At 37.4% G+C, this 25473-nt stretch overlaps 2 protein-coding genes across 2 annotated transcripts in view; one reads left to right on the forward strand and one right to left on the reverse strand.

The window, feature by feature from the left end:
* LOC109034691 (glutathione synthetase) overlaps nt 1–3662 on the forward strand; it is a gene marked incomplete in the record, with an annotated part of 61012 nt that extends 57350 nt beyond the window's left edge. Inside the window, 1 exon segment of the mRNA XM_072304247.1 lies at nt 1416–3662. Coding sequence (XP_072160348.1) covers nt 1416–1539 — 124 coding nt within the window.
* A 1586-nt stretch (nt 3663–5248) lies between these two features.
* On the reverse strand, nt 5249–24830 carry LOC109034692 (WD repeat-containing protein 20). The gene is made up of 4 exons (XM_019047968.2): nt 23880–24830; nt 21809–21991; nt 17950–19071; nt 5249–13702 (listed from the first exon to the last, which is right to left on the reverse strand). Exons 1-4 carry the CDS (start codon nt 24132–24134, stop codon nt 13628–13630), a joined length of 1635 nt encoding a protein of 544 aa, XP_018903513.1. The 5' UTR covers nt 24135–24830; the 3' UTR covers nt 5249–13627.
* Between the last annotated feature and the right edge of the window lie 643 nt (nt 24831–25473).

Genomic DNA, 25473 nt, shown 5'->3' on the forward strand with positions numbered 1-25473 from the left:
GACTAATCGTTTGGAAGTAGAGGTGTCGTCAGATAAGTTGGCCATTGTTTACTTTCGGTTTGCAAGTGCCAACGACAAATTTACGCCTTTACTCAAAGCGGCGTTTGCGATTATCCACCTTAGAAACATCCGTCTCATGATTGTATTGTAAAAAAACTACTTATCAATTATGATTCGCAACCTTTATGTTGTTGTGCTTTCCGTGTAGCTAAAAATTGAAATGTTACAAGGTTTGAAGGTATTAAAAAACCTATCCAAGCTTGTGTTCTCGCCTCTGCGAGAGTTAGATGTTTTCATGTGGACAGTAGTGACACGAAAACGCCTGCAAACCGAAAGTAAACAATGGCCAACTTATCTGACGACACCTCTAACCGTAATTGAGCTTAAGTCATCCAGTGCTCGATTTTCCGGCAGACATTAGGCACCACTTCCCCACTTTTTCCCTGCAGTTTCTACAGCTTTTCTGCCTCTCTGGAAGTTTTATCTGTATTTGCAGCATTTTTCAGGTCTGTACTTTCAGCCCAGGTCACCACCAAACATGTTTGGACATTTACAGAAAACAGCCACCAAAGGTTGGATGCTTAGTCTTGAAATGGAAAAGAAAGTAAAAATTCACGTTTGTAAATTTTTAGTGGGAAAAACGCTCTCTTACATTCCCTAGTGCAAGTTTGGAAAGGTCTAATCGTACTTTATATTCCTAGAGAGTGTTTTGATGCATTTTAATCTGATCACAAGAGTTTTTAGAGGCGTGATATCTCAGTTAATATTCAACGTAGCAATGGACAGCATTTGCAGCTAAGAAATGGACATATCTTATTATTTTAAGACAACAATAAAGACACACTAAAATACAAAAACAAATGGGTATACAAGGCTATAGAGGATAAATAAACAACCAGGACGTTTCGGGCCAATCACATGCCCATTCTCAACTGGAACAAAAGCTAAAAAATGTAAAAATTTAAACAAGAAAATGAGCATGCAACTGACCGAGGTAGGAATCAGTGCAAACTCAATGTTGACACACCACTCATGGAGTGTGCAAACACCCCATTTGTTTTTGTATTTTAGTGTGTTTTATTGTTGTCTGCATTCGGGCTATTGTCCTCGCTCTCTTATCATTATTATTTTAAGTTGATCTGCAAGAATAAAGCATCAAAACAAGATTCTGTGACCAGCATAACTGACCCATAATGTGTTCATTAGCAATCTTCAAGTGGCTGAGTCTAATCTTTGTGTTCGCCTGAGTTTTTTTCGGTACTTAAAGTGCGTTGAATGTGGAAAAGTCAAATCTAACGTAAAATCTTAAAAAACGTTTTTCGGTTTAGGTGCTTTGGGAGATCTTACACAGCTTTACAAGACCGTATTTAAAATTTAAAAGAAGACCCTTTAATGCGTTTTTTTATTGTGTGCAGGGATGCTGATCACATCCAAGTAAACCGACAAGCAGGTCACATGTTGCGATCAAAATTAAGTAACGCAGATGAAGGTGGAGTTGCTGCAGGGTCCGGTGTATTGGACAGCCCTCTCTTAGTCTGATCCTCTTCAATTTTCCAACTAAGTTTGTTCTAAAAGGTGCAGATGCATTTCTCCCTCTTGTAAGATTTTGTGTAATGCATTCTGGGTAGGATCAATATATTTCAAATTTTAACCTTTAGGTGAATTATTTTGGAAAAATCGAAATTTCAGTTGTAGAATATAAATCATTGAAGCATGTACATCCAAAAATCATCCTCCAAAATCTAAAAAAACAAAGTCAAAAGTACTTTTCCCATTTAACCATCGATATTGATACCTTGTAATCGGTTGCAAAATGGGAACAGTACTTTTGACCTTATGCTCAGATTTTGGAGGATGATTTTTATCCTGGTCGTCGCCTAATGATTAATCTATAGACTAAAATTTTGATGTTTCTAAAATAATCCACCTTATGGTTATAATTTGAAATATGTCAATCGTAACTAGAGTGTTTTGTGCAAAAGCTGAAGGCCCGTCTTAATGAATTCTACTGAAAGCTGTTCCTCGTAGAGTCTAAGTTCTGAACATCAAAAGTACGTTGTCTTAAAGAATAAACAAAACACAAAGACACCCATTCGGTCGTTAGATCTGGAGTAAACTATGCAAACCCCTGTTTATTGTTCGTTATTCAACGACTACTCATTTTAATTGTTGAATGGTCATGGAGTTTTTCTGAAGCAAAAAATGCTAAGACAGGCCAATCACATTTTTGACCGCAGCTATGATTCATGATGTTTGGTGGCTAATAAATGAACGTAAATTTTAATAGAAAAATAATGTGCAGGGAGTGTTCTGTCCATTTTTATTCTTGAAAAACATCGTTTTGAAGAGTGTACATGGGTTTGAATGATACGACAAGCCATGTTTGGCTTTACTATGTTGCAAGTATTTTTCAACCATTTCTAACCATAGTTAATCATCATTGTGCGAGTTGTGTGACTGACGCCTTATGCTTGTTGATACATTTTACCAAGACTATGTATACTTTGCTGTTTGAATGATTGTTCATCTGTGATAAATATAAAATTTAGGAACTCTAGGAGCTTCCTCATAAAGTAGGAATGGGTTTTTTTTTAAAATACCAATTTTGGGATAAAAATCGAAACAAATTGAATTTATTATGGTATAAAAGTTAAGACAAATCGGTTGGATTCAGTTATGAATATGAATTTTCCGCAAAAATCAAATAATTTTAAGATTTTAGTTTCATTTTAGAATTCTATGGGCTGAGCAGTGCAGTTGCAAAGCTTTATCAATTAGAAGAAAAAAATATATTTGACTAAAGATTCAGAGTCCAAAAATCTATTCAATTTAGTTAACTTCTAATGTAAAGAAATCAACTTCCGTGAGAATCAATTTGAAATAGACATGCCTCCTGTAAAAATGCTGTCTGCAGTAATTATTTCATGATACATTCTTAGTCATAATGTACAATAGAAGTGACCGTCAATTTTAAAAGTACAAATAAAATAGGTAAAATGATTTTAAAGCTTAACCTTTTAGAATAGTGTTTTTTCATTCATGATTTTATTTTATTTTGCGTGTGTATCCATCTCTTTCCATTTCTGAAGTCCCTCTTACTTGATGAAGAGGATTTTCAATACTTAAAGACTGAGGAATCAATCTTTGTAATGATGTAACGTCTTATCAACACCTGAGAGCTATTTTCTACCTTTCATCCCACAATGTTTCTTCCTCATTTTATCTACAGCCTAAGCACAGTTATCTCTTCCACAATGGAGAAGAAAACCTATCATTAACATGGTCTAAAGTAGATCCAGCTTCCTTTTCAGCTCATGGTTTTCGAATTTTACTAAAAATTAGCATACCTAGTTTCCATGAGACTCAGCAAAAAATATGCTGATTTTTCAATACAATTTGGCAACCGTGATTTAACATGAGGCTCATTCTGATCCGTTTATGCTTAAGTCATGCTTGACGCAATTAAGTGTCTTAACATGGAGATCTCGGAAATCCAACGGAGAAAGGATTTTAGATTTTGGTTCATCAAGGTGATGTAGCGATTGGCTGAAAATCAACATACTCTGTCAGTTCGTGGATCGCACACGGCAAAATGTTGCTTTTACTTTTAAGAAAAATTCTGTTCATCGTTGATCTTAAGAATAAAAAATTTCTTTTTCTAATGTTTTTTCCTATTTTTTCCTTTCAGAACCTTGTAATATTTCAGATTTTTTCCTCCTCATTCGTTGCTTTTTTAACGTAAGGGCGTATCTCGATTGCCATGTGAGCTGTGTTCTTCATACGACACTATGCTTTCCTGGGCTCATGGGAAAATTGAGATACGCGCTATGTCAGAGGAGCAACATTTTATAGTAACTAAAGATCAATGTATTTTGAGATATTTGTGGTACAGAGCCGTTAATCAGTGCATAACAGGACGTATTTATGCGAAAAGGAACTACATGCAAATTAAAGAAGGTGAAAGGAAGTATAGAGCATGCAAACCTTATGCACATAGTCCCTTTTGATTGGATCATCTTCACTCAATTCTTTTACCAGGGTGTCTACTAAAACAGACAGGCCAAAAATCAGTACTTTTTCAGTACATTCCCAAAAAATTCGGTACCTCCTCGATAGAAAAATTCAGTACCTTTTCAGTACCTCCAATTGACGAAATTCGAACAATTTCAAAAATTTGAATTTCTCGCTCAAATTGAGACAAAAATGACCATAAAATGAAAAAAATTCCGGACCTATTGCAGAATTCCCGCATTTTTCAGTACTTCCAGACCCCCCTTAAAAAATCAGTACTATTTCTAGAAATTCCGGACTTGTAGACACCCTATTTACACATAAATACGTCCAAATAACGATCATGGCCCTAGAAAGCCATTAAGACTTTGAAATTATTCTGGAAGGGGGCTCTTAGTCGTAAATAATTACGCTGAAGAGACATAATGGGTCAGTTGTGCTGGTCACAGAGTCGAGTTTTGATGCTCCATTCTTGCAGATCAACTAAAAATAATGAGATCCAACAACCGAGATATTGTGCCTTGAAAAACTCGAATTATGATGTCATCAACCGCAGTAGTACATACCATGTTATGCACTACCGCGGTGGATAACCTCAAAAACCCGACTTTTCAACGGACGATATCTCGGTTGATATTCAATATAGAAAGTTGCTGTTTAGACAGATCTTCTTATTTTCAGCTACTCTACAAGGATCGAGCATTAAAACACGATTCTGTGACCAACGCAACTGGCCCATTGCTTCTTTAAAGACATTAATTCTTATTTCCATTTGAGGTAACAAAATGCTGACTATTAAATGGTGACTTCTATACAGGATGATGCAAAAGTCTCGCACTACTAGCGCGGGGCATCACTCCTGTAATTTTTCAACAAATTGAAACAGAGACTTGTAATTTTTTGAGTGCTTCCAGGTCAAAGGAAACGACTTGTGGAAACCCCCCAAAATTGTAGAGGGACTACCCTGCAAAGGGCAAGAACCTCAGGGGTTACAGGGGTGGTGCGCGACTTTTGAATCACTCCGTGTAATGATGCGACTACTAGCTTCGTTTGATTGTAGTCACTAGTGTCTTTAAACGTCTCATATCAACTTGTATACTGATTCCATTTGCCATAGCTACAAATTCGTTTGATTGTAGTCACTAGTGTCTTTGAATGTCTCATATCAACTTGTGTACTGATTTTATTTGCCAAAGCTACAAAGGTAATGAAAGTATGCAAAAATTGGACAAGTATGTACCAAAAATTAATTTATTCTTTGAAATATAATTTAAACTTTACAAAATAATAACATAACAACCCCAGAAATATCAATATACCATTTACATGAAATGAATACGACACAACGAATAATGAAGACTAGAATTGAAAATTTGGAACAACTTGCTTGAGGCTGTGTTTGACATACTTCTACATGTAATTCAACAAAGAACAGGGTTGTGTAACTCTTTGGAGATTGAATGTCATACATGCCAAATTCCATGAATGTCCATTTATAAAAATTAAGAACTGAACAGTGATGAAGCTTATTAAAAAAAAACAATTTCTTTACACTAATTCGTCACTTGGCTGACCATATGGCGTAACTCCACTTAAAGGTGAACTAGGGAAATATAGCTGTATATATTATAAGAAGGTGCTGAAATTGTGCTGAGCCCACATTATTTCGCAAGGAAAACAAAGCCAAAAAGTTCTAAGTTCCCCAACTTGCCTGATAATTTTTCTCAGGTTTTCCTGGTTTTGTTAGCGGAGTTGTTCAGCAGCAACGGTAGATGGCGCAAGAATCACACTTTTGTGTCATGCCTTGCGTCATATTCATGTCGGCGTTTCGATGCCGTCTTGGATTTTGCGGGATGCTAACTTAGGTTCAGTCACGAGTGTGATCTACTGATGGGGTCTAAAAAGACCCAAAACGTTAGAGGTATCTCAGCGTGACCTTAACTTAATATTCCAATGCAAGCTGCCTGAGCTAAACACTCCCGCCTCTCAGTCTTGTACTGGTTCTTGTTAGAGCTAAAAACTTTGATTCTAATTGAAATTTTTGGAACTTTTTGGCTTTGTTTTCCCCGCGAAATGGTGTGGACCCAGCACCATTTCACCTCCTTACTACTTACAGTTTGGGTCATTTCTTAGTATTTTTTTCTTGTATGTATACATTATATGTATAAATATATAATATATTCATTGAATTATATGAACAACAGATGTCATTTCCAGATGTCAGGTGGGCAACAAATTAGCTCGTTTTTCTCGTCTCTAAACAGGCTGGAGGTAAAATTGATGATAATGATCTGTTCCATCCATTTTTTTTCAGCAAAAGGGTGGAAAAACTGGTTTACAGCAGCATTCACAATATAGCTGAAACATTTTCACATCATTAAGAGTTTTTATAAGTTAAACACTTTCTGCTGAACATTCGTTGTTATTTGGGGATTGGGCGTTCTAAAATAGAGGACTACTGTAGTGTTTGAATTGCCCTTAATGCCCCTCTCACCAGTCCAAACATTAAGTTTCACACACAAGAAGTTTTCAAACACTACAGCTACCTACTTAATTCACTCAACTTTGTAAGATTGGAGGAGTAAAAATTAAAACAAAAGAGTTGATCAGGAATCTGAGATGATTTCAGATTGATTTATGGAGGAAAATGCTGAAAAATTTAAAGTAGTAAGCAATTACACTTGAATTGGAATAAAGTAAATTTTGTTACTATGTTCCAAGCTTCTGGGAAGCTGCATACCAACTACATTACAAAAGACCAAGACTTGATAGACGAAAAAGTGCAAAGTTTCAAAAGTGTTGGATAGTTACATGATTGAGCGAAAAGTAGAAAAAATGTCCTGCAACAACAAAGACAAAATAAGACAGTCTTAAAGATAGTTTGCAGTCCAATTGCTGGAAAGATAATTATAGACCCAAACATTAGGCAACCGTTTTTATGATGACATTTACAAAGAATGAGTTCAGATAAAAATAATAAGTAAATTAGGCAAAAAAACTCTTGAAATTTGATTTCTTTCATAACAGACACTGCTACTTAAAATCATATTTTGGCCAACGAATTTTGGCTGGAGGAAAAGAAATTAGTTACGGACCAGCTGTATGATAAACAAAATGTCCAGTTTCTTTTGATTAGAGTACCTGTATAGGGAAAATATCGCCATGAAGCGCATACCGCTTCTGATTGGCGGTCAGCAATAGCCCCCCTCCCAACCAATGTCGCCGCCATCAATGGGTCCTAAAGCCTCCACGAGAAAGTGGTGGGGTGAAATTGCAAATCTCTCCCTGTGAAGATACTCTAATTTTGATAGAGTTATGATGTATCCCTCAGTAAACATTAGCAAACAGAAAGTTCATACAAAAAATTTTCAAATACATTGATGAAAAGTTTTCATTTACAAGAATGAAGGGAATAATACAAATATTTCAACAAGAAAACATATTTGAGCCACTGCAGAGTTTACTTTCCTTCAGGAAAATTTCAAGATGAAGGTTGATGACTAAACAGATACATATTGTCTGGTGATAATATTAAACTACGAGGATTACAAGGAGTGTGAAATTTTCAGTTTGAAAAATGGTTCAAGGAAAACTAGGAAGCCTCAGTTAACAGTCTTGCATGATAAAAAGAAATAGAAAAAAAACAGAGAATCTACCCTTCCAATAATTGAAATGGATTTGGGAGGATTAGTTTGTCTCCAGTGGGCTCATTATTGAAATCGATACACAAAGCGATGGATAAAGCAGACAAAAAGAAGATGGAGCCATCTAATTGCAGGGTTGCAAGTTCGATCAAATTTCAAAATTCCCTGACCTATGAATGACTCTGGAATTGCCTGTCTTCTTGCAAAAGAAAAAAAAAGGAAAAAAGTGAATTCAAAAACAGTTAAGCAAACTTTAAAGCACCGTAATTGTATTTTTATGGTATGGAACTGTGCAAATAATTCTAATAAGACAATTTGCACGCTGCCTGGAAATAATGTAATTTTTTTCCGTGCCTGAATGGGCAAAACAAGAAAAAACTGCGAGAGAAAAACGAAGCTGTTGACCCGTAGCCCTAAGAATTTCCCTGGGTGGGAGAAAAATTCCTTGACATTCCAGGTTGTTTCCAAATTCCCTGACTTTTCCAGCTTTTTCCCTGACCATTGCAACCCTATGCTGGTGGAAGCGGGTGTGGTAATTGGGTAAATATTAGACTCACTAACAGCAATTCACAAAGAGACTCTAAAATTAGTTCATCATTTTTCCCCTTACAATTGGTCTAAAACAAAAACCCATTATAACCAATAGGATCCTTCCATTTTCCCAATATCTTCTTCTTTTATTGCTTTGTGTGCCCATGTCAATATTCAGCCCACAGTTTAGATATCTTACGTAAAGGCAACCACAAGAAGAGGAAACGTAACACAATAAAAACTAGGATCTCTGCATAGAAAGACATTACCCAGACACTAGGAAATGTCCATCCAGACAAAGCTTACAAAATAAAACAGCGAGTTTTGGCTTAAATGAGTAAATAACAGATTGAAAATAATTACAAATGCTTGATTTAAAACTCAACGATTTCAGACTTAAGCTGAGCTGAAAAACTTCTAACCCCTGGGGTAACAGCATAAGCTAGATTTTAGGCATTCCAGTTAATTGTTGGTTATTAAATTGTTAAAGTTCTGTCAACTCCTCACCGAGTGGTCATAAAATACTACATTAGGTGCATTGGACGTCTGATTTAATTCAGGGGTGCAAAAATTACTCTAACTCACAATCTGCAGATTACTGCAAATGTGAGACATTTGGGATGTGAAGCAAAATGATACCTTCAAAGAAGAGGTTCTCGCAAGTGAAAAATACATCACAACTTGCATTTTGTCTTGAGGCAATAACACCTAGTATCAGAAGATAGTTGGCATTTTAAGACTTTTGCACCCCTGATAATTACTCTGTCTACTGAAAGAGTGTATTTTTAAAGTCAAATTCCTTGAAGTATAAAGGGTCGGTTGCAGACTTTTGCTAGAGCAAAAGTACGAATTGCTTTTCATTAAAAATGGCTCAAAGAAGCTGATGAGCACAACGGTGAAATTTGGAATACAAACCTAATTTCACAATCTACATAAAAAGTATGCATTTTTTAAGCTTCCTACTTCAAAGACGATACCATGTCACAGGTGAACATTTTATTAGAGGTGTTATTTCATTCAACCCTTACGAACTAGGATGTTTTGCAATATTCAACAAGGCCGACGCTTCCACGGGTAAATCAAGGTCAATCAAGGCCGAACTTCATCAACATGAGGAAAATGTGAATGTAAACACGCCGGTTGTTAACAAGTGGTTAAAATCTTGTCCCATCACGTGTTTTGGCAGATTGGCGTCAGCCATGTTTCATATTGCGTAGCATCTTAGTGCGCAGCGGTTGGATGGAACGACTCTTCCAACGAAATGTTCAACTTTGCCGCAGTATCGTTTTTTAAGCGAGAAGCTCAAGAAACCGCAAACTTACACAGATCGTGAAGCAGGAATGCATTTCAGACTTTGCTGATGGGCTAATCGTGATTTTTGAGACATTTTCTATTAGAGTCGACTCTTATTTTTGTTCTAACAGAAGTAAACTACAGTCTCATTTCAGGAATTACACAACATTTTTTTAAAAAAACAATTTAGAGAGAAAGAATTACATAATTTTTCAAATTGTTTCAAGAAAATCACTCAACCTCCTCACGAATTGTTTGAAGTAATAAACACAAATATTATGCGTTTAATTCTACATCACACCATTTGAAAAATCTTTGACATGAGGTAAGTTCCTCATCATTTCATTTGAAGTAAAGTGTTCTGAGCAATCCAATGTCTGTTCTTCCGATTTAAAAATTAAAAATCGACTCATGCTGGCCTTATTTTCGATATTACCTTCTACTAGGGTCATGACTGATTTACGAAAAATTGAAGGGAAAATCAATTTTGGTGCCAAAGCGGAACTGAGGATAAATACCTTTGAAATTCATTGAAAGGCATTCGACATTTGACCTCAAAAACGGGAAATAAGTAAAAACCATGGGACAATGCCAATGTTTCACTGCGACTAATTCAACCTACTGTTACTATTGCGCTAATTAAGAGGAAAGTAACAGAGACCATTTCATATATAAAGCCTTCAAACAAATAATACTGCTAGGGTTAGTTACAAAATGCATTGTGTATTTGTAACTTCTAACAAGCTGGATTGGGTAGAACATCAGACCAATGGCATGGTTCTCATCATGAGTCAATTAATCTGTTGCATATCAGAACATTATGAATGGAAAATATACAGTGGTAAGCATCTTTCTTCCAGATTTTATAAGCGTCTTACAGATTCTGCAGTCAGTGGTGGATTAGTTGAACAGCCATTACTGAGTCAATGGTTGAAGATATGTCAAAATCCTTAAAAATTTTCACCAGACCATGTCTTGTCAAAATATTCAGAAATGAATTATACACAATCTTGCCCAGACTGCTGTTTACCAGGCAACCTACAGGGTCATGCTGAGGAGGACCTAGCACACAGTGAATCAGCCACTTGAGGCGTTCTCTGGTACCGCCATGCCAAAACGGATAAAATATTTGCCCTGGAACACCGTACCTGGATAATTTCTAAGGGAGATAACACAACACAGTACATTATTCATGAAATTTGGACTTGAGCCCTACTGTGGCATTTAGAGATAAGTTAAGATTCTTCCTTGTTCAAAATCCTTCGAGGTGGCATTCTACTCACTAAAAAAAAAATATGCTCAAAACCGACTGGAAGAAGATAAGCAATTGCACGTTAATTTTACAGATGATCTGAGTGGTTTTGATTTCATTGGAGAGAAATCAAAATTCGAGATGGCAGATAGTTACTCCTGATCAAAAACAAAAAGAGGGGGGGGGGGGGGGCGGGTGGACAAAAATTGTAAATTTTATGCAACTGTACAGCACATTTGATTGGTATTCATGCTGATGATAATTATATAATTCAGTAGTCTGAGGTCAGTGTGCCCAGAAATATAATGAGGCTTGCTAATCTCTTTCTAGTTAAATTGTACCTTGAACTTGCATCACTGAAACATTCTCATGCTCATAAGTACATATGTATCTTGAAACAGGAATTTTCTTAGGTTGATGACGCCTGACTCAGATGGTGCAGGTGTTCTAGTGAGTGAGGGTCATTGGCTGAAGTTCTACCCAAGGATTCACAAAAGAGATAAAAATTTGACTTCTCTCAGTAGTCAAATGTGAAAAAAATTAAACATTCTAACATATTAATTTCACAGACTAACAGTTCTCTGATTTGATCAGAGTCATTGATAACATGGATATGAATAACATTGAGACATGACAATCGAGATAAAAAAGGGTTACATAAAAAATTAATAATGAAAACAGAATATTTCATAAAATCTTAGGATAACCCCGGATCAGTGGTGCGGAAGGAGCAGGAAATTCTGACAGCAAAAACTTAATGTAGAGTTAGAGCGATGAGAACTATTTAAATCAAAAGGGTCACTTTATCAACAGCTTCAGCTGAAGAAGCTCTATGAAGAATTAAGTTACCAGTACGTTTTTGGCCATCATAGAATGGAACTTCCATCAAAAAGTATTTAAACCAGTAAAAGACCTAACGTTTTTTAACATATATTAAAACATGTGATACACATGATAACATAGATTGATATGGAGTACTTAGGCTGCATGTAATGAATTTTCCTGGAGAAATTTTTAAGAAGATAATGATTTTCAGCCGGAAAATCTCAAAGCAAAAAACCTCTGTTTCTTGATACCTAGTGGTTTCCTCTCCAAAGACACACACCACTGACCCATGCAAAAAATCTAAGAAGATAGTTGGCATAACAAAGAGACGAATAGCCGCGCCCTGCGGAATATCAGAGACTACTAGCTCTTCACCACCAATACTCATAGAAGGCAACTATGGACTAAAGAGTAGTCTTACAAACCAAAAAAGTGGGACCAACGCCCTTCAGATGGTTTCTGAAGCTCCAATTCCTGACTGGAATTATTCTTAGACAGCTGAAATTACAAAAATCATTTACTCAGAAAAACTCCAGAAATTCTCAAGAAAAATATTTTTAGAATGATCATTTGCAAATCAGTCAGAAACTTGATCCGCCAGCTGAATCTAATGGGTTGATAAGAATTAATGCCCTCTTTCTTAACACAAGGTTTCTGAATCAAGTATTTGCAAGTATTCAACAGTTTTCAAATGGATGATACCTCAAATAATATCAAACTCAGGAACTTAATTTCAAAACGAACATACTGTACATTTATCTGTTAATGAAACGATCAAGGCATGATTCATGATCATTCATGCCGGATCAATTGAAATTGAAATTGAAATGTTCTCAGGGCAGAGTAAGAGTAGATTCAAGAAATCCGACGAGAGATACAGTGCGAGCTCGCTAATTTGAAAAGCTCTATAATGTGAAGGAAAAGTAGTGCCTATGGGCGAATCTATACCAACATTTTTAAAAACAAAAAACAAAAAAAACATATATTTGTCTCCACTCGTTAGTTTAAATGTTTAAAATTCTTTAGACCTCGATTAGCGAATGAGTCAGTTGTGAACTTTGAAATGGCAACACCCTTACGTTCTGTGATGGGCCACTTGACAAGGTATGAGTTAAAGCACTATGTAACATATTTCCTCTTTAAAATTTCATGAGGAAAACAAATCGCACTGCAGGAAGTCTGAAAATCAACTTCTAAACAAGATATTAGTGTTTGCAATTAATATTGATAAAATGACAAAAATACAAATGACGTCATTCGTATAATCTAACTTCCATTTGAACCATGATAAGAATACATATTAATATCTTGTTTAGTTCCCTCTTCGTTTCTACGTAAGATTTTGAGAATCAGCACGCGACATTTTTCTCTACTTCAGACCTTGTCTAGTTGCCTTTTCAAAACCTGGATCAAACGCCTTTTATTTCAAACTAGTAGAACAGGACTCTGCCACTCAGAAGTACTCAGAGGCTTTTCTCTTCTTCACTGCATTGAAACGGGCACAGCAAATTCATGAAAATAGATAGTAGCTTTCAAATGGAGTACACTGCACAATAAGGAACTACTATTTCTGGCTTAACCTTAAAATCACCTGTCTGCATAGAGAAACTAGTAGGCCATACATTGTTTCTAAAATGAGAACTTGTGGTTCCTTATTGAAAATGTACTGAAAGTTACAGGGCGAAAATTAGCTCTACTTCTAATTATTGAGCTTATTTAAAAATCTTTTCATGTCAAAGTATCTTCAAGACCCTTCTCTGCGGTTTGAACTCTTACTAATTCAAAAACCCTTCATTCCACAAGAAAAATCTGCAGTCCCTTCAGTTCCAAATTAGCGATCATGCACTCGAATTGGTGTATTTTTAAAGGGAGAAATGGAGGTAGTTGAGGAAAAGGCAGAATACCCCCTCATTTGAAATTATTTTTCATTGGTAATTTCCAGAGTATTATCATGCGGAGTGGGCGCGGCTTTCATGGCTCAGTTTGATTGCATTTCAGTCAAGTATCACAATAACAGCTACTGCTCACCCAACGATGAAGATGAAGACCCGAGCCGGCGGTTCCACGAATGTTATACAACCGTGCCATTTTTGTTAACTCCTATTGATGAACAACTTGGCCCTGATCCAAGATGATTTGAACTAGTCTGGAAAAACGAACAAACTTTGTGAAATGCTGGACACAGCCATAAGTATCAGAGAGACAAATTCCTTCTTCACAATGGGTCAGTTGTACTGTTAACAGAATCGTGTTTTAATGTATAATCCTTGTAGATTAGATAAAAATAATAAGATCTGTCCAAACAACAACTTTCTACGTTCGATAATAACCGAGATATCACGCTTCGAAAAGATCGGTTTATGACATCATCTACCGCGATAATGATGCCCTTGGTTTCTTCCACCTTGTTTTCATTAGTCTGTGTGACGCACATTTGTACTGGTTACTCTACGTGAAACATGACAGCAAGGAGGAAGAAACCAAGTGTGTTACTACCGCGATGGATGACGTCAAAAACCTGACTTTTCAAAGGACGATATCTCAGTTAATATTGAGTGTAGAAAGTTTCTATTTGGACGGATCTCATTATTTTTAGCTGAGCTACAAAAATCAAGCATCAAAACACGATTCTGTGACCAGCGCACCTGACCCACTAACCAAATACTAATAGGAGATAAACATAATAGAGTTTATACCCCATGACAATCATGTTGAGCATAACAATAATGTCAAAAATAGACACCAAAATGGACAGTTTGCATTGTGTGTACTGTGCACTTTTAAACATACCATATCTGTGGATACATTCTCCTTAGTTACCAGTTATGAGATTTTCCTAGAGAGAGATGTAGAAAAGCCTAACTGAAAGAAACAAACAATCATGCAAACTGTTTTCAATCTTTTCGACTCATGATTTTGATCATTTTAGAGAACTTCTTTTTCTTCAGGTTGAAATCATAAATGAGGAAGACTTCAGACGGTTAGTAGAATTATTAGAATTATTTGTGCATTCAGGTTAGGTTTGTTGACAGCCCCTGAGTGACTGACTGAAAAAAAAATACTTGCGAGCAAAAGAAATTCAAAAATAAGAGAAACGGACTACAGTTTCAAGAGTAATTTTGACACTTATTATGTGCTCAATGTGATTTTTGTGTGCTATCATAAGTAAATAATCTACTCGATTAGTGGTATTCCTTGTACCCAACAGACCGACGTAGATCTTCACGAGAGATTTATAGGTAGCTTCAACAAATATTTTTTGGACTTTTAGAGGTGCAAAAGTAAAGCTGCTATTCTCTCTAAGGGAGAGAAGGGTCCTGGTTAAATCCACTAGATTTTTTATACATTGCAGATTTTGACCGACTGATTAAAAGTGTCAATGAGTTTCCCCCTGTTTCGCTCTTTTGCCTCCTTCTTGGAAGGATCAAAGATCATTTAGCATAATCGGAAATTTTGATAAGAATTTGCTCTCTCAGGACATTCAAAGTCTTGATGAGCAACTTTAATTGCTTGAATGGTGTATAAAACATCTGGTTCCAACAGCTGAGCCACGCTGTCTTGAGTGGAAGTGGTGAAAGTACAAATCCTTGTCAGCAAGACAGGTCCGAGCGAGTTGCATTAAAACAATCCTCTTATCATATTCTCAAGAATGGACCACTAGACAAGGAACGAATTTAAACAATCTAATTCATGTTTCTTGACAAGAATTTCACGTAGAACATGATTCACGCAACGAATATTACTGAAACCAACTCCTAACGAAGATATTAACGTTTTTATTTCATATTGGTTACTAGGAATTCGAACTGCCCACTCACAACAAACTCAAAGCTCTACGTGAGTCAAATTGCGCACTACAACGGTTTTAGCAAGCCTCTCAATCGAGCAATATACATTTCCCACCATCTGTTGTGCAAACTACAAGCAATTTGCTATAGCTGAGCCAAAGTGTCAAGATTGAGGTTGCCAGATGCTTATATCGCAGAGACTGTCATGATAACGTTTAGCGCTCGATGTGAATCACGTAGAGCATTGAATTTTCATGAGTGGGTGGTTTGAATTCACACATCAAGAATCATTAAATAGTTTTGTAAGGCGTTGATTTTCGTAATTTTCGTGGTGCGCATCGTGTTCTACATGAAATTTTGGTTGAGAAACATGTATTAAAATGCTGAAATTCGTACCTTGTCTAGTGGTCCATTATTGGCAGCATGCATCTTGAAGGTTTGACCACATTGCAACATAGAATTTGACAACTCCCCCTCCTTTGCAACTGATCCCTTCACTAGAATGAGTGAAAGATGGGGATCAAACTTATTTTTAAAATAATCCATGATGTTGTGATGCAGCACAACTCGTTCATGTAGATCTAATTGATAACGATAATTGGATGTATTTATGCTAAAAGGAACTATGTGAAAGTGGAAAGATGGGGTGTGCTCGTGGAAGCTACATAAGAAAGAATGTTGTCAGTGGATATAGTTCCTTTTGAGAAAATGGGGAAGTGGGATTTGACATCAAATCAAAAGGAACTGAGCACTAACTTGTGAGCCGTGGGCATGTGACAAGAGCGTTGTGGACAGGGCTCATGAGTTACAGACTGACGACCTAGTCGTTGTTGCTCTTGTCGCGCCTGGTCCTCACCGCCGACGTCATTCGCGCTTTTAAAGTCCCATTCATTCTTATGTCCCGAGCACTAACGAGCAGACCCCATCATTCCACTTCCACATAGTTCCATTTCGCATAAATACGTCCAAAGTATGAGACACCACCTACAACACAGCTTTTCCCTTCACCTGGGACTGTGATGTTGTTTCATTTATACAAACGACTGTGATGAGTTCGATCCTCCTTCTCTTGCCATTATTCTAATACTACCATGCTAAGGAAAAACTCTGTATGAACATTCGAGAGTTGCAAAATTTTCCTTGATAAAACGTATATTTTTGACAACACTCATGCATATTTTTCCTTGAAATTTTCAAATATTTTTGATTAAACTGCAAACAAAATGGTCTGAAAATTTTGGAAAACAATATTCACGATTTTCCCAATAAATTCGGTTTTTATCGAAGGAAACTTAGCAACGCCTAAAGGTTCATACGGCGTTTTTCCTTAGCTCAGCAGAATAGAAGAATAAGCTGGAACTGATGAAAATAGAGAACATGGAGAGTTTAAAGATTTATATCTACCTTGGATAACAGTGTGTCTGATTTTTGAAGTGGTACAATGTATTATCCCCTCAGAAAATGAATTTACCTAGATCAGAGTATAGAATTCTGTCAGGGATTGGGCAAAGGAGGTTTTTCATGGTGCCCCCCCCCCCCCCCCCCCCCGCCAGTACCAAGCGCAATGAGTCTTCTTTTCACCATAAATGGTAAAATGAACTGAGGAAGATTGTACTTTCTTATAAAGTATAGGATTAGTTTTAAAAAAAAATTAGTTCAAGAGTTTTAATACATAGCAGAAGACTGAAAATGCAACCAAATTGGTTCAGTCAATTGAAAATCAGGTCTTGCCTCCATATTAAACTCTATTAAAACTGGTGCGCATTAGAGTTCAAAAAATTTAATTTTGACTCTGATTTTAATTTTTGGAACTTCTTGGCTTTGTTTTCTCCGTGAAATAGTATGGACCCAGCACCATTTCTCCACCTTGCTAAAACTCTACTTTGACAGTTCTATTTTAAGATTTACTTGTCAATGTGAGTTTAAGATTAAATACTACATGCAGTTTTGAACAGCTAATTCCTGAATTCTTAAGACAGGCCTTTGATAAAAGGACACAAAAACACTTGCAGATGCACAATGACGGTTGAACTCAGAGAGCGTATCGATAGTGAAACTGCATACCTCAGTTTGCCATGTTGCAGACTTCCCGTCATCTTTACTCTTAAAATGAAAAACTGCTGAACGTTATTAATTGAAAACTTCAGTGATACCTATTTTACTCTGTGAGAAAATTTTGCTGTGAAAATTTTAAGCCATGATGTTGGTTTGGTTTCCTCTTCAAAAATAAAATGGGAGCAGAACCTATGAAACATCATAACCGAGATATAAGCGTTTTTTCAGTTTCATAGCTGGTATACCATACGCACACCTTCATCTGTGACATGGCAAAATTCAAGACAAGGATACTCAATTTTTTACGTGAAAATTTAAAATTTTTGAACTATGACCTAAAACTCCTCTTTTATCTCCATACCTTGAGATCCATCTCCATGGATGGTGAAGGCAACCCATTTCCTGCTCTCTTTCCAAATTTTTTTTTTTTTCTCAGCTGTTCTGGAAAGGCATGAAAAAACATCCTTATGAATGTTTTCATTCTCAACTGAAGTGTCAATATTAAAGAAGCATGATAAGGAAAAAAGACCAAAGTAACATTTCTACTTACAGGTTTTTCAGGTCTTGCCCATGTGTAAACATAGCCATCCTGACAAGCCGTTACAAAAGAGTCTTCTTTGAACACCAGTGCTGTCAGACGTTCGTGAGCAATCTTTTTGCAGATCAGTGGCTCCAAAACAGGACACTGGTCATAACGAGGGCACATGTCTGTTCCGATTAACTTCATCGGGTCATCACAGGTAGAGTGGTTCACGACACAATTCACTTTATCCGAACCTGAGCCTTTGGATGTAAAACTAAAGTTCCGTTTATGAGACCTCTCACTACTTTCTTTTTTCTCGACCACTTTTTTCTTGTCCCCAAACGCAGCAAGCCTCTGTGTAAATGACATGGGGGAGTGGTGTGAATTCACGACACTACCATCGAACAAGTTATCTAGGAAATGAGCTTGAGAATTATTAAACTTAGCTGAACCATTGCCTGGCTGAACACTACTACAAGTCCGTGGCCGTCCACTACCGGAGGGTTGCCTTAAAACATCGTCTGTTATGTCCCACAAACAGACTTGCGTGTCCTGCCCAACTGAGCCAAGCCTGTAACACACTCCCGATGTACACTCTGGTTCACCGTTCGACTGACCAACTAACGTTGTGAAAGGGTCAAACGCGACTACACTGACCCAACTACGGTGACCCTGACCCCGCGCGACAACTCTTCGCTCATGAAGGCTCCAAACTGTCACAAGGTCGTCCTCACCGCCAACAACGACATATTTCGAGTCTGGGGACCAACACACACATAAAAATCCACCGAAATAACTACGTGCATAACCGACTAATTCCATTGTGTCGTAATGAAAGACTCGCAAAAAACCGTCTTGTGATACAATTGCTAAATACGAACTACATGGTGAGAAAGCGAACTCATTAATACTGCAGCCTTCGGCACCAATGACCCATCGATAGAGTGGGTTTCGCGTGCTTTTGGTTTTACAGGTGTGGATGGTGTAGCCTGCGCCCTGTTTGAATGGTTGATAATGAGGCGGCGTTGTGCTGCATGGAAGTTCTTCATTGTAAAGGTACAATTGACCACTTGCATGACTAACCAGGAAGAGATTTGGAGACTTAGGAACCCAACGAATGCACGTTACTTTTGTTTTATCCACTAATCGCTGTAACAGGGGAAAAAGAAATCATTAGATCTAGATAGGAGTGAAATGAGAGATCCGTAACCAAGGAAAAGACATAAAGACGCTGTTAGTGATAAAAGTATACTGGTTGCTGGGTGGTCTTTCTTCAATAATCTGCAGTCTATTTTCTTTTCTGCAATATAGATGATTGCTGTTATTCCTTACTTGGTGGTTAGAGAGAACAAACTATAATATTTTAAAGTGCTTCCTTTGATTTTATGCCTATATTTTTCTGTACTTTAGCAACTTATGAAAAGTTGTTCAAATTATCTTAGCCCTTGGGTGACATTGACACACATATGGTGGCTCTTAATAGTTGGGCAATTTTGGTCACACTTCACTAAGACAACAAAAATGGATGATTCTGGCAGCACACATCCGATTGTTTCTCCTAAAGGGTTTTGCCATCTCTTTCATAAAGTTCAGGGGTACTCAACTACATTTTGTCGATTCATTAAAGATCAAGTACTTCCAAATACCTGAATTGACCATATTTCATTTTGAATGACTGTCAAAGGAAAGGCACTTGTAAAAAAACTTGTTGCTTTTCTACTGCTGAACTCTCTACAACCCTTAAACATTAATTTTTTTAAATTGTTTTCGGCAAAAAGTACTCTCATGCTATGTAGGTGTTGCTTTACTTGGATCGAATCAAACAAACGTTCAATTGGTTCTAGCACTACGATAATTGCATTGCATCATAGCATTGGATTGATTCAGCATCCAACTGTTCGTTTTGAATTCCCACACTAATTACTTGGACAGGTGAGCTAAATAATCCTCTAAAATTACCTCAACGGTTATAAAGTGAATTCTTTGGCTACTCTTGCACTTAAAACCAATGTTGGTTTCCACTGATGGTAAGAACACTGTATGAACACTGTAAAAATTTCCAAACTGAAGTGATACTAGATGCATCAAACATTATACCACGAGCTGATTCAATGATGCACATGAGATGTGAAATATTTTTTCATTTTAAAACTTTTGATATAAGAATACATTCAATGCTCTAAACTACAAAATAATCCATTTGAATGCTGGTTATTAGAGTGAAGAGTAACTGAGCACAAACCAAAAGATTGAACATTTTAATACCTACATGAATAAAAAAAAAAAATCACTTTTCAAGGCTACATGAGCTATAGGGGAGGGATTACATTCAGAAAATATTTGATGTTTCGGAGGAATGCCAATTGATGGCTACTAATGAGGCAAACATTTTCACTTTCTGAACTGGTAGCTCCATTCACATTAGAGTAAGTGAAAAAGAGAGAGACAATAAATGATGAGAGAATTGGGGATGAAGTAGGCTGTGATCATTCATCACTTCTATTCTTCAATTGAATCGTCCTAAATTATGTACTTCCTCTTTGGAGGAGCAGTGCAATAAATTGGGAGGGAGACAAAAGCTACATTAAACATAGTCAACACTCTCTCAATAGTCTCTGAATTTGGACCTCTCTTGTCAAGTTCCAGCCTTTTTTATTGGTTCTTTAACATCAGGGTAGCTACTAAAACAGGCTGGCCAAAAATCAGTACTCATACAGTACTTTTTCAGTCCATTCCCAATTATTTCAGTATCTCTTTAACAGACAAATTCAGTACTTTTTCAGTACCTCAATTTGACGAAATTCAGAAATTTTCAAAAATTTGAATTTCTAGCTCAAATTACGACAAAAATGACACAAAAATGAAAAAAATTCCGGACCGTATTGAGGAATTTCAGCACTTTTTCAGTACTACCGGACCACCCTTCAAAAATCAGTACTGTTTCCGGACTTCCGGAACTTCCGTCCTCGTAGACACCCTGAACATGAAAATGTTTCCAAATCATATTTTGCACATTGATATGTGGCACAAAAATGTGATGTTCCACGGGTAAAGGACCTATGGCTCTGGAGACATTGCTTCTTTCAGGAGCAGATTCCCTCCGATTGGATTAATGATTCCTACCTGAGGTTTTTCTTCTCCTTTTTTTTCGCCAATTTTCAAAGAGCCTATTGGCTAATCCTATGCTAACTTAAAGTAATGACCTACGAACGTGAGTTATTCATGGAGAACTCTCTATTCTGCATAAGTGGTGTTAATACAGAGCGTGGAGATACATTTTAATCCAAGAAAGTTAGACTCTAAATCTGGTAAAATAAAACTTCTAAGTTGTACTTATTGCAATGACAGTCTTATAACTTGAAGTGGTAAAACATTGAAACCTTAGCTTGAATGTTTATTTGGAGAAAATTAGGAAAACAAGCTTTGATTGTTATTTGAAGATACATCAGATGCTATTGTTTGCTGGGGTGCTCATTCTATTGATTACCAGAGGCAAAAAGCACCTTTAATGCCCACCGGTTAAGAAATATTCTCTGATTTCATTCAAATTTCATCAATACATACATTGCATAAGTGTCTCAGTCAAGTGATGAATAAATTTTTGGACGGCATGTAAAAGCTCGATTGACCAGATTTCCCCAACCTTTCAGCTGTTTTGGATTGAACTCTGCCTTTGTCAATTTTTCTGCACAGACGCAATCTTGTTAGACTCAAATGCTTCAGATTCTAGATGCGTCTTTGAGCCCAGAGGTTGTCAATGTTTCAGTTTATCTCAGTGGGTGCAGAGAAAAAAAATTAAAATCTCTGGGGCACTCATCATGAATAACACAAAGTTAATAAAAGGATTACACGTATGTAAGCTATAGAAAATAATTGGGTGACGCACCTCTTCATTATAGACTTTGCTTAACTCCTTCTTTATGGGGTCAATGAGCTGCACTTGTCCAGTGGAAAAACCTACAAGTAAAGCTGCTGTCTCACTAGTTGCTGTTGTTAAGTTGAAATCATGGCACGTTGGATTTGTTCCTTTATACATTTTCTTGTCCACAGGTTTTGTTAAGTCAGCAGCCTGAAAAAAAAATGAAGAAATTGCAGACTGATTACCTCCACAGTGGAAGTGTGAGACGACACACCTGCATGACAAAGAACGGATGATGACATCTGTTGGTGGTAGGGCTAAGTGGAGGCAGATATAGATGGAGGCGACAGATACTGAAATTCTCCAAGTATTTGTCAAGGTACACAGGACCTTGCATGGAAAACCAAGGAATTCGGCGCAGGAAAACAGAATTTAAGATTCAAGATGATGTTTTCAATTTTCAATTGACATTCTCTAATCGTAAGTCGCCCGACTTATTCCACAAGAGATTAGTGTACTTTTGTACTTCAAAATTGACATTCTCATCTGTCATTCTTCTTAATTTTTAATCCATTTGTAAATCATTACTCGCGAAAATACTGAGAAATTCAGCAGTGGCTAAATTTCCTTGTAATTTATTATGGTATTCTTTGAGTGCTCCCGAGCATGGAAGCTATCAAGATGAAACTTTTTAGGTGCCACAGCTGAGAAAAGCAGGATGATAGAGAATTCAGTCTTCTTGGGAAATGTGGACTATTCTGCCGTGCTAAGGAAAAACGCCATATGAACATTCGAGAGTTGCCAAATTTCCCTCAACAAAATGTTCATTTTCAAGGAAAGTTAATAATATTTTCCCTTGAATATTTCAGGACTTTTCGGTGGAATTGCGAGCAAAATTTTAGCTGAAAAAAACTCACGAGTTCACCAGGAAATGCGAGTTTCGTCACAGGAAAGGCAACGCTTGAAGGCTCATACAGCATTATTCCTTAGCACGGCAGTATTGCAATATGTATGTGGACTCTGCACAGAGGGATTTGGTCCTCATGGTCTGCCTCATCTTGTCAGCTAGCGAGGAAACAGCCACTCTTGTCTATCACCGATCAAATGTTGCAACAATTCTATAAGATACCTACAGCGTGTAAAACTGCCAAAAAATTCACTCTTCGACCTTACTTTTCTTGCTGTGAGCTCATAAGTTCAATTGTTAATGCTTCTAGTGTCTTGGAGGTTGTTATGACATCAAACCAAATGATAAAACAATTTTGACGCAACCAAATTCTTTCATTTTCCTTGCAGCGTCCTTAGATTTGCTATCACCTCCTGTTCTTGTGCAATAAATATGTAATTGCAATCTTCCAATGCAACAGCAAGGTACTACTTCACTGATTGAAAACTACTGCTTCATCTATAGAACTGGGGAACGAAAAGAAGAGACATACCTACTTCACATTAACCTGAATGCATCAATCATTAGTTGGCTCATTAGTTACCATGTAAATTTATATAGAATGGTGCTGATCTTTGATGTGACATTTGTCTCTTCTTTTCTTTCCCCAGTTCTAGCTGTCTAACTTTCCATGCAATGAGCTGCAATCAAACCTAAGTACTGCTGGACATTCAGAACATTCCTTCGTCCTGTCCTCGTCTGTTAAAACTAGCAGGAACTGAGCTATGTACTCTTGATAATCAAACACTGGCCGGAGGGTCTGAGCGTACCCTTGATGGGGTGAGGGGAGGCTTGATTGTAAGGACCCTTCTGGTTATGAGTAATGCGTTTAGAGCTTACATGAGATACGGAAGCATTCGACGCATGAGGGTGAGGCGTAATGGAATGTCAGAATAGATGGCCTGTGTGTGTCGACAAACCCTCATCACACCCCTTGTCAACGCACAGTCTGTTGATATCATAATGCTTCATTCCCAACACAAAGTTGGCTGGTATTGCGAGGAGTAGCTGTTGGCGAAGCACACTTCAATCAGAAACAGGGGAAAGTTTGAAACTGACAGGAGTGGTGCGGAGACAGGCGAGACTGATTGAGGAGAGCTTGGAGGGAAGTTACGCAGCAAAAATTTGAAGGATGGGTGTTGAAGGACGTACCTTTTTGCTTCCTTTATATACAAATATGTAGAGTTCTCTGCCGATGTTGAAACATATCCTCTCTTCGGTGCCAGCGGCAGAGTCGGGCAGAGACACGAACGAGAGACGAACAGGCGAGTTTCCCTGGACGCTGGAGTACGGCGGGCGGTTCGGCCGGGAATATTCCGACAAGGGCATCAACTTGTACGTCCCTTCGCGGGTCACAAAATGAGTTTTCACCTCATCTTTTCCTCCACTGTCCACATTTATCGCCATTTCACACGATTTATCACCATACTCAAAACACAGAAATCGCCATTTTCATTTATAAACGTGCGCCGTGTTGCCAAGAATAATTGTAAATACAAGGAATTTTAGAAAATGAACCGTGCACAATGTTTTGGGATTCCGACTGGTTCATTTTTTTCATTCCGAAAAAAAGGAACGAATAGAAACAATCGAACCGGAAACGGACCTTGCCGGAAAACTGTCGCCCAACACAAAACGGCGGGAATTTCGAAGGGTGAAGTTATTTTATACAGGCGCGAAATATTTTTAGGGTAGCAGTTGGATCTAATAGGGACGACTCACTGTGGCATTACCTCTTATACTTCTTACTTATTACTCAATATTGTTTTTCAATGTCCAAAAACAATAAATCAAGTGCATGAGCAAAAAAACAAAACACACTTCTGAGCACGCTTTGAGGAAGCATTTAGGGCTGCAAGTGCCATGTCACCAGTACTTGCTTACGTTGCCACTCTGTTTTCAATTACGCTCCGTTTACCTAGTGCGAAGAGTGAAGTGGATTGTGATATCAACTCCAAATAAAGCAATGGTTGCCTTAAAAATAGGTTTAAGTCCAGTTGCATCACCGTAGTATATTTAATGTACCTAATCATGACATCTTGAGCGGAAACTCGCAACGGGAGTGACCTTACATTAACGACGGCTTTTAGCATACGTTACTTGACTCATGAGCAGCTGGCAACTTAATTACTGAATAAATCAATGCGTATAAAGTTAAAAAAAAAAAAAAAAAAAAAAAAAAAAAAAAAAAAAAAAAACATTCATCTCGATACATGGACGCGGAAATAGGAGGCCGCCCCCGCCTCCCTCAGAAATACTATCAGCCTCTCCCAAGAAATGTGAGGAATTTTACGAGGTATATAGGTAAGCGCGTGGCATATCATCTACCTATTGATGATAGTTGTTGTTTGTTTTTTTTCTATATTTTTTTTTTGTGGGCTATGTAACTATTTGTGCGTCCACCCGCGGGCTTTAACGGCGCAGAGCTGAATTAAACCTAAACCCAAACTTCCGATTTTCTCCTCCTCTTCCGGTGTTTACCTTCCATTTAAGCTTTGCTCTTCAATATCCGGTTTTCCCTTACACTTACGGTTTTCACTCTCAAATTCCAATTTTCACCGTCCACTTCAGGTTCTCACTCCTTATTCCCGGTTCTCACTTCTTTATCTCTGGTTTTCACTTTCTATTTCCGGTTTTCATTTCTTATTACCTGCTTTAACTTCCTTCTTCCGGTTTTCTTTTCCCACTTCTTGATTTCCTCTCCGATTTCCGGTTTTCCTTTCCTCTGCTGCTTTTCACCTGCCAC

Source organism: Bemisia tabaci, chromosome 9, assembly GCF_918797505.1.
Source record: "Bemisia tabaci chromosome 9, PGI_BMITA_v3".
Lineage (NCBI taxonomy): Eukaryota > Metazoa > Arthropoda > Insecta > Hemiptera > Aleyrodidae > Bemisia > Bemisia tabaci.

Coding starts and splice junctions, on each gene's coding strand:
- LOC109034692 (XM_019047968.2), bottom strand. CDS start 24,134: ATGGCGATAAATGTGGACAGTGGAGGAAAAGATGAGGTGAAAACTCAT. Junction 21,992..23,879: donor TATATAAAGGAAGCAAAAAG/GTACGTCCTTCA, acceptor TTTTTTTTTCAG/GCTGCTGACTTAACAAAACC. Junction 13,703..17,949: donor GGGCAAGACCTGAAAAACCT/GTAAGTAGAAAT, acceptor TCGTTTTTCCAG/ACTAGTTCAAATCATCTTGG.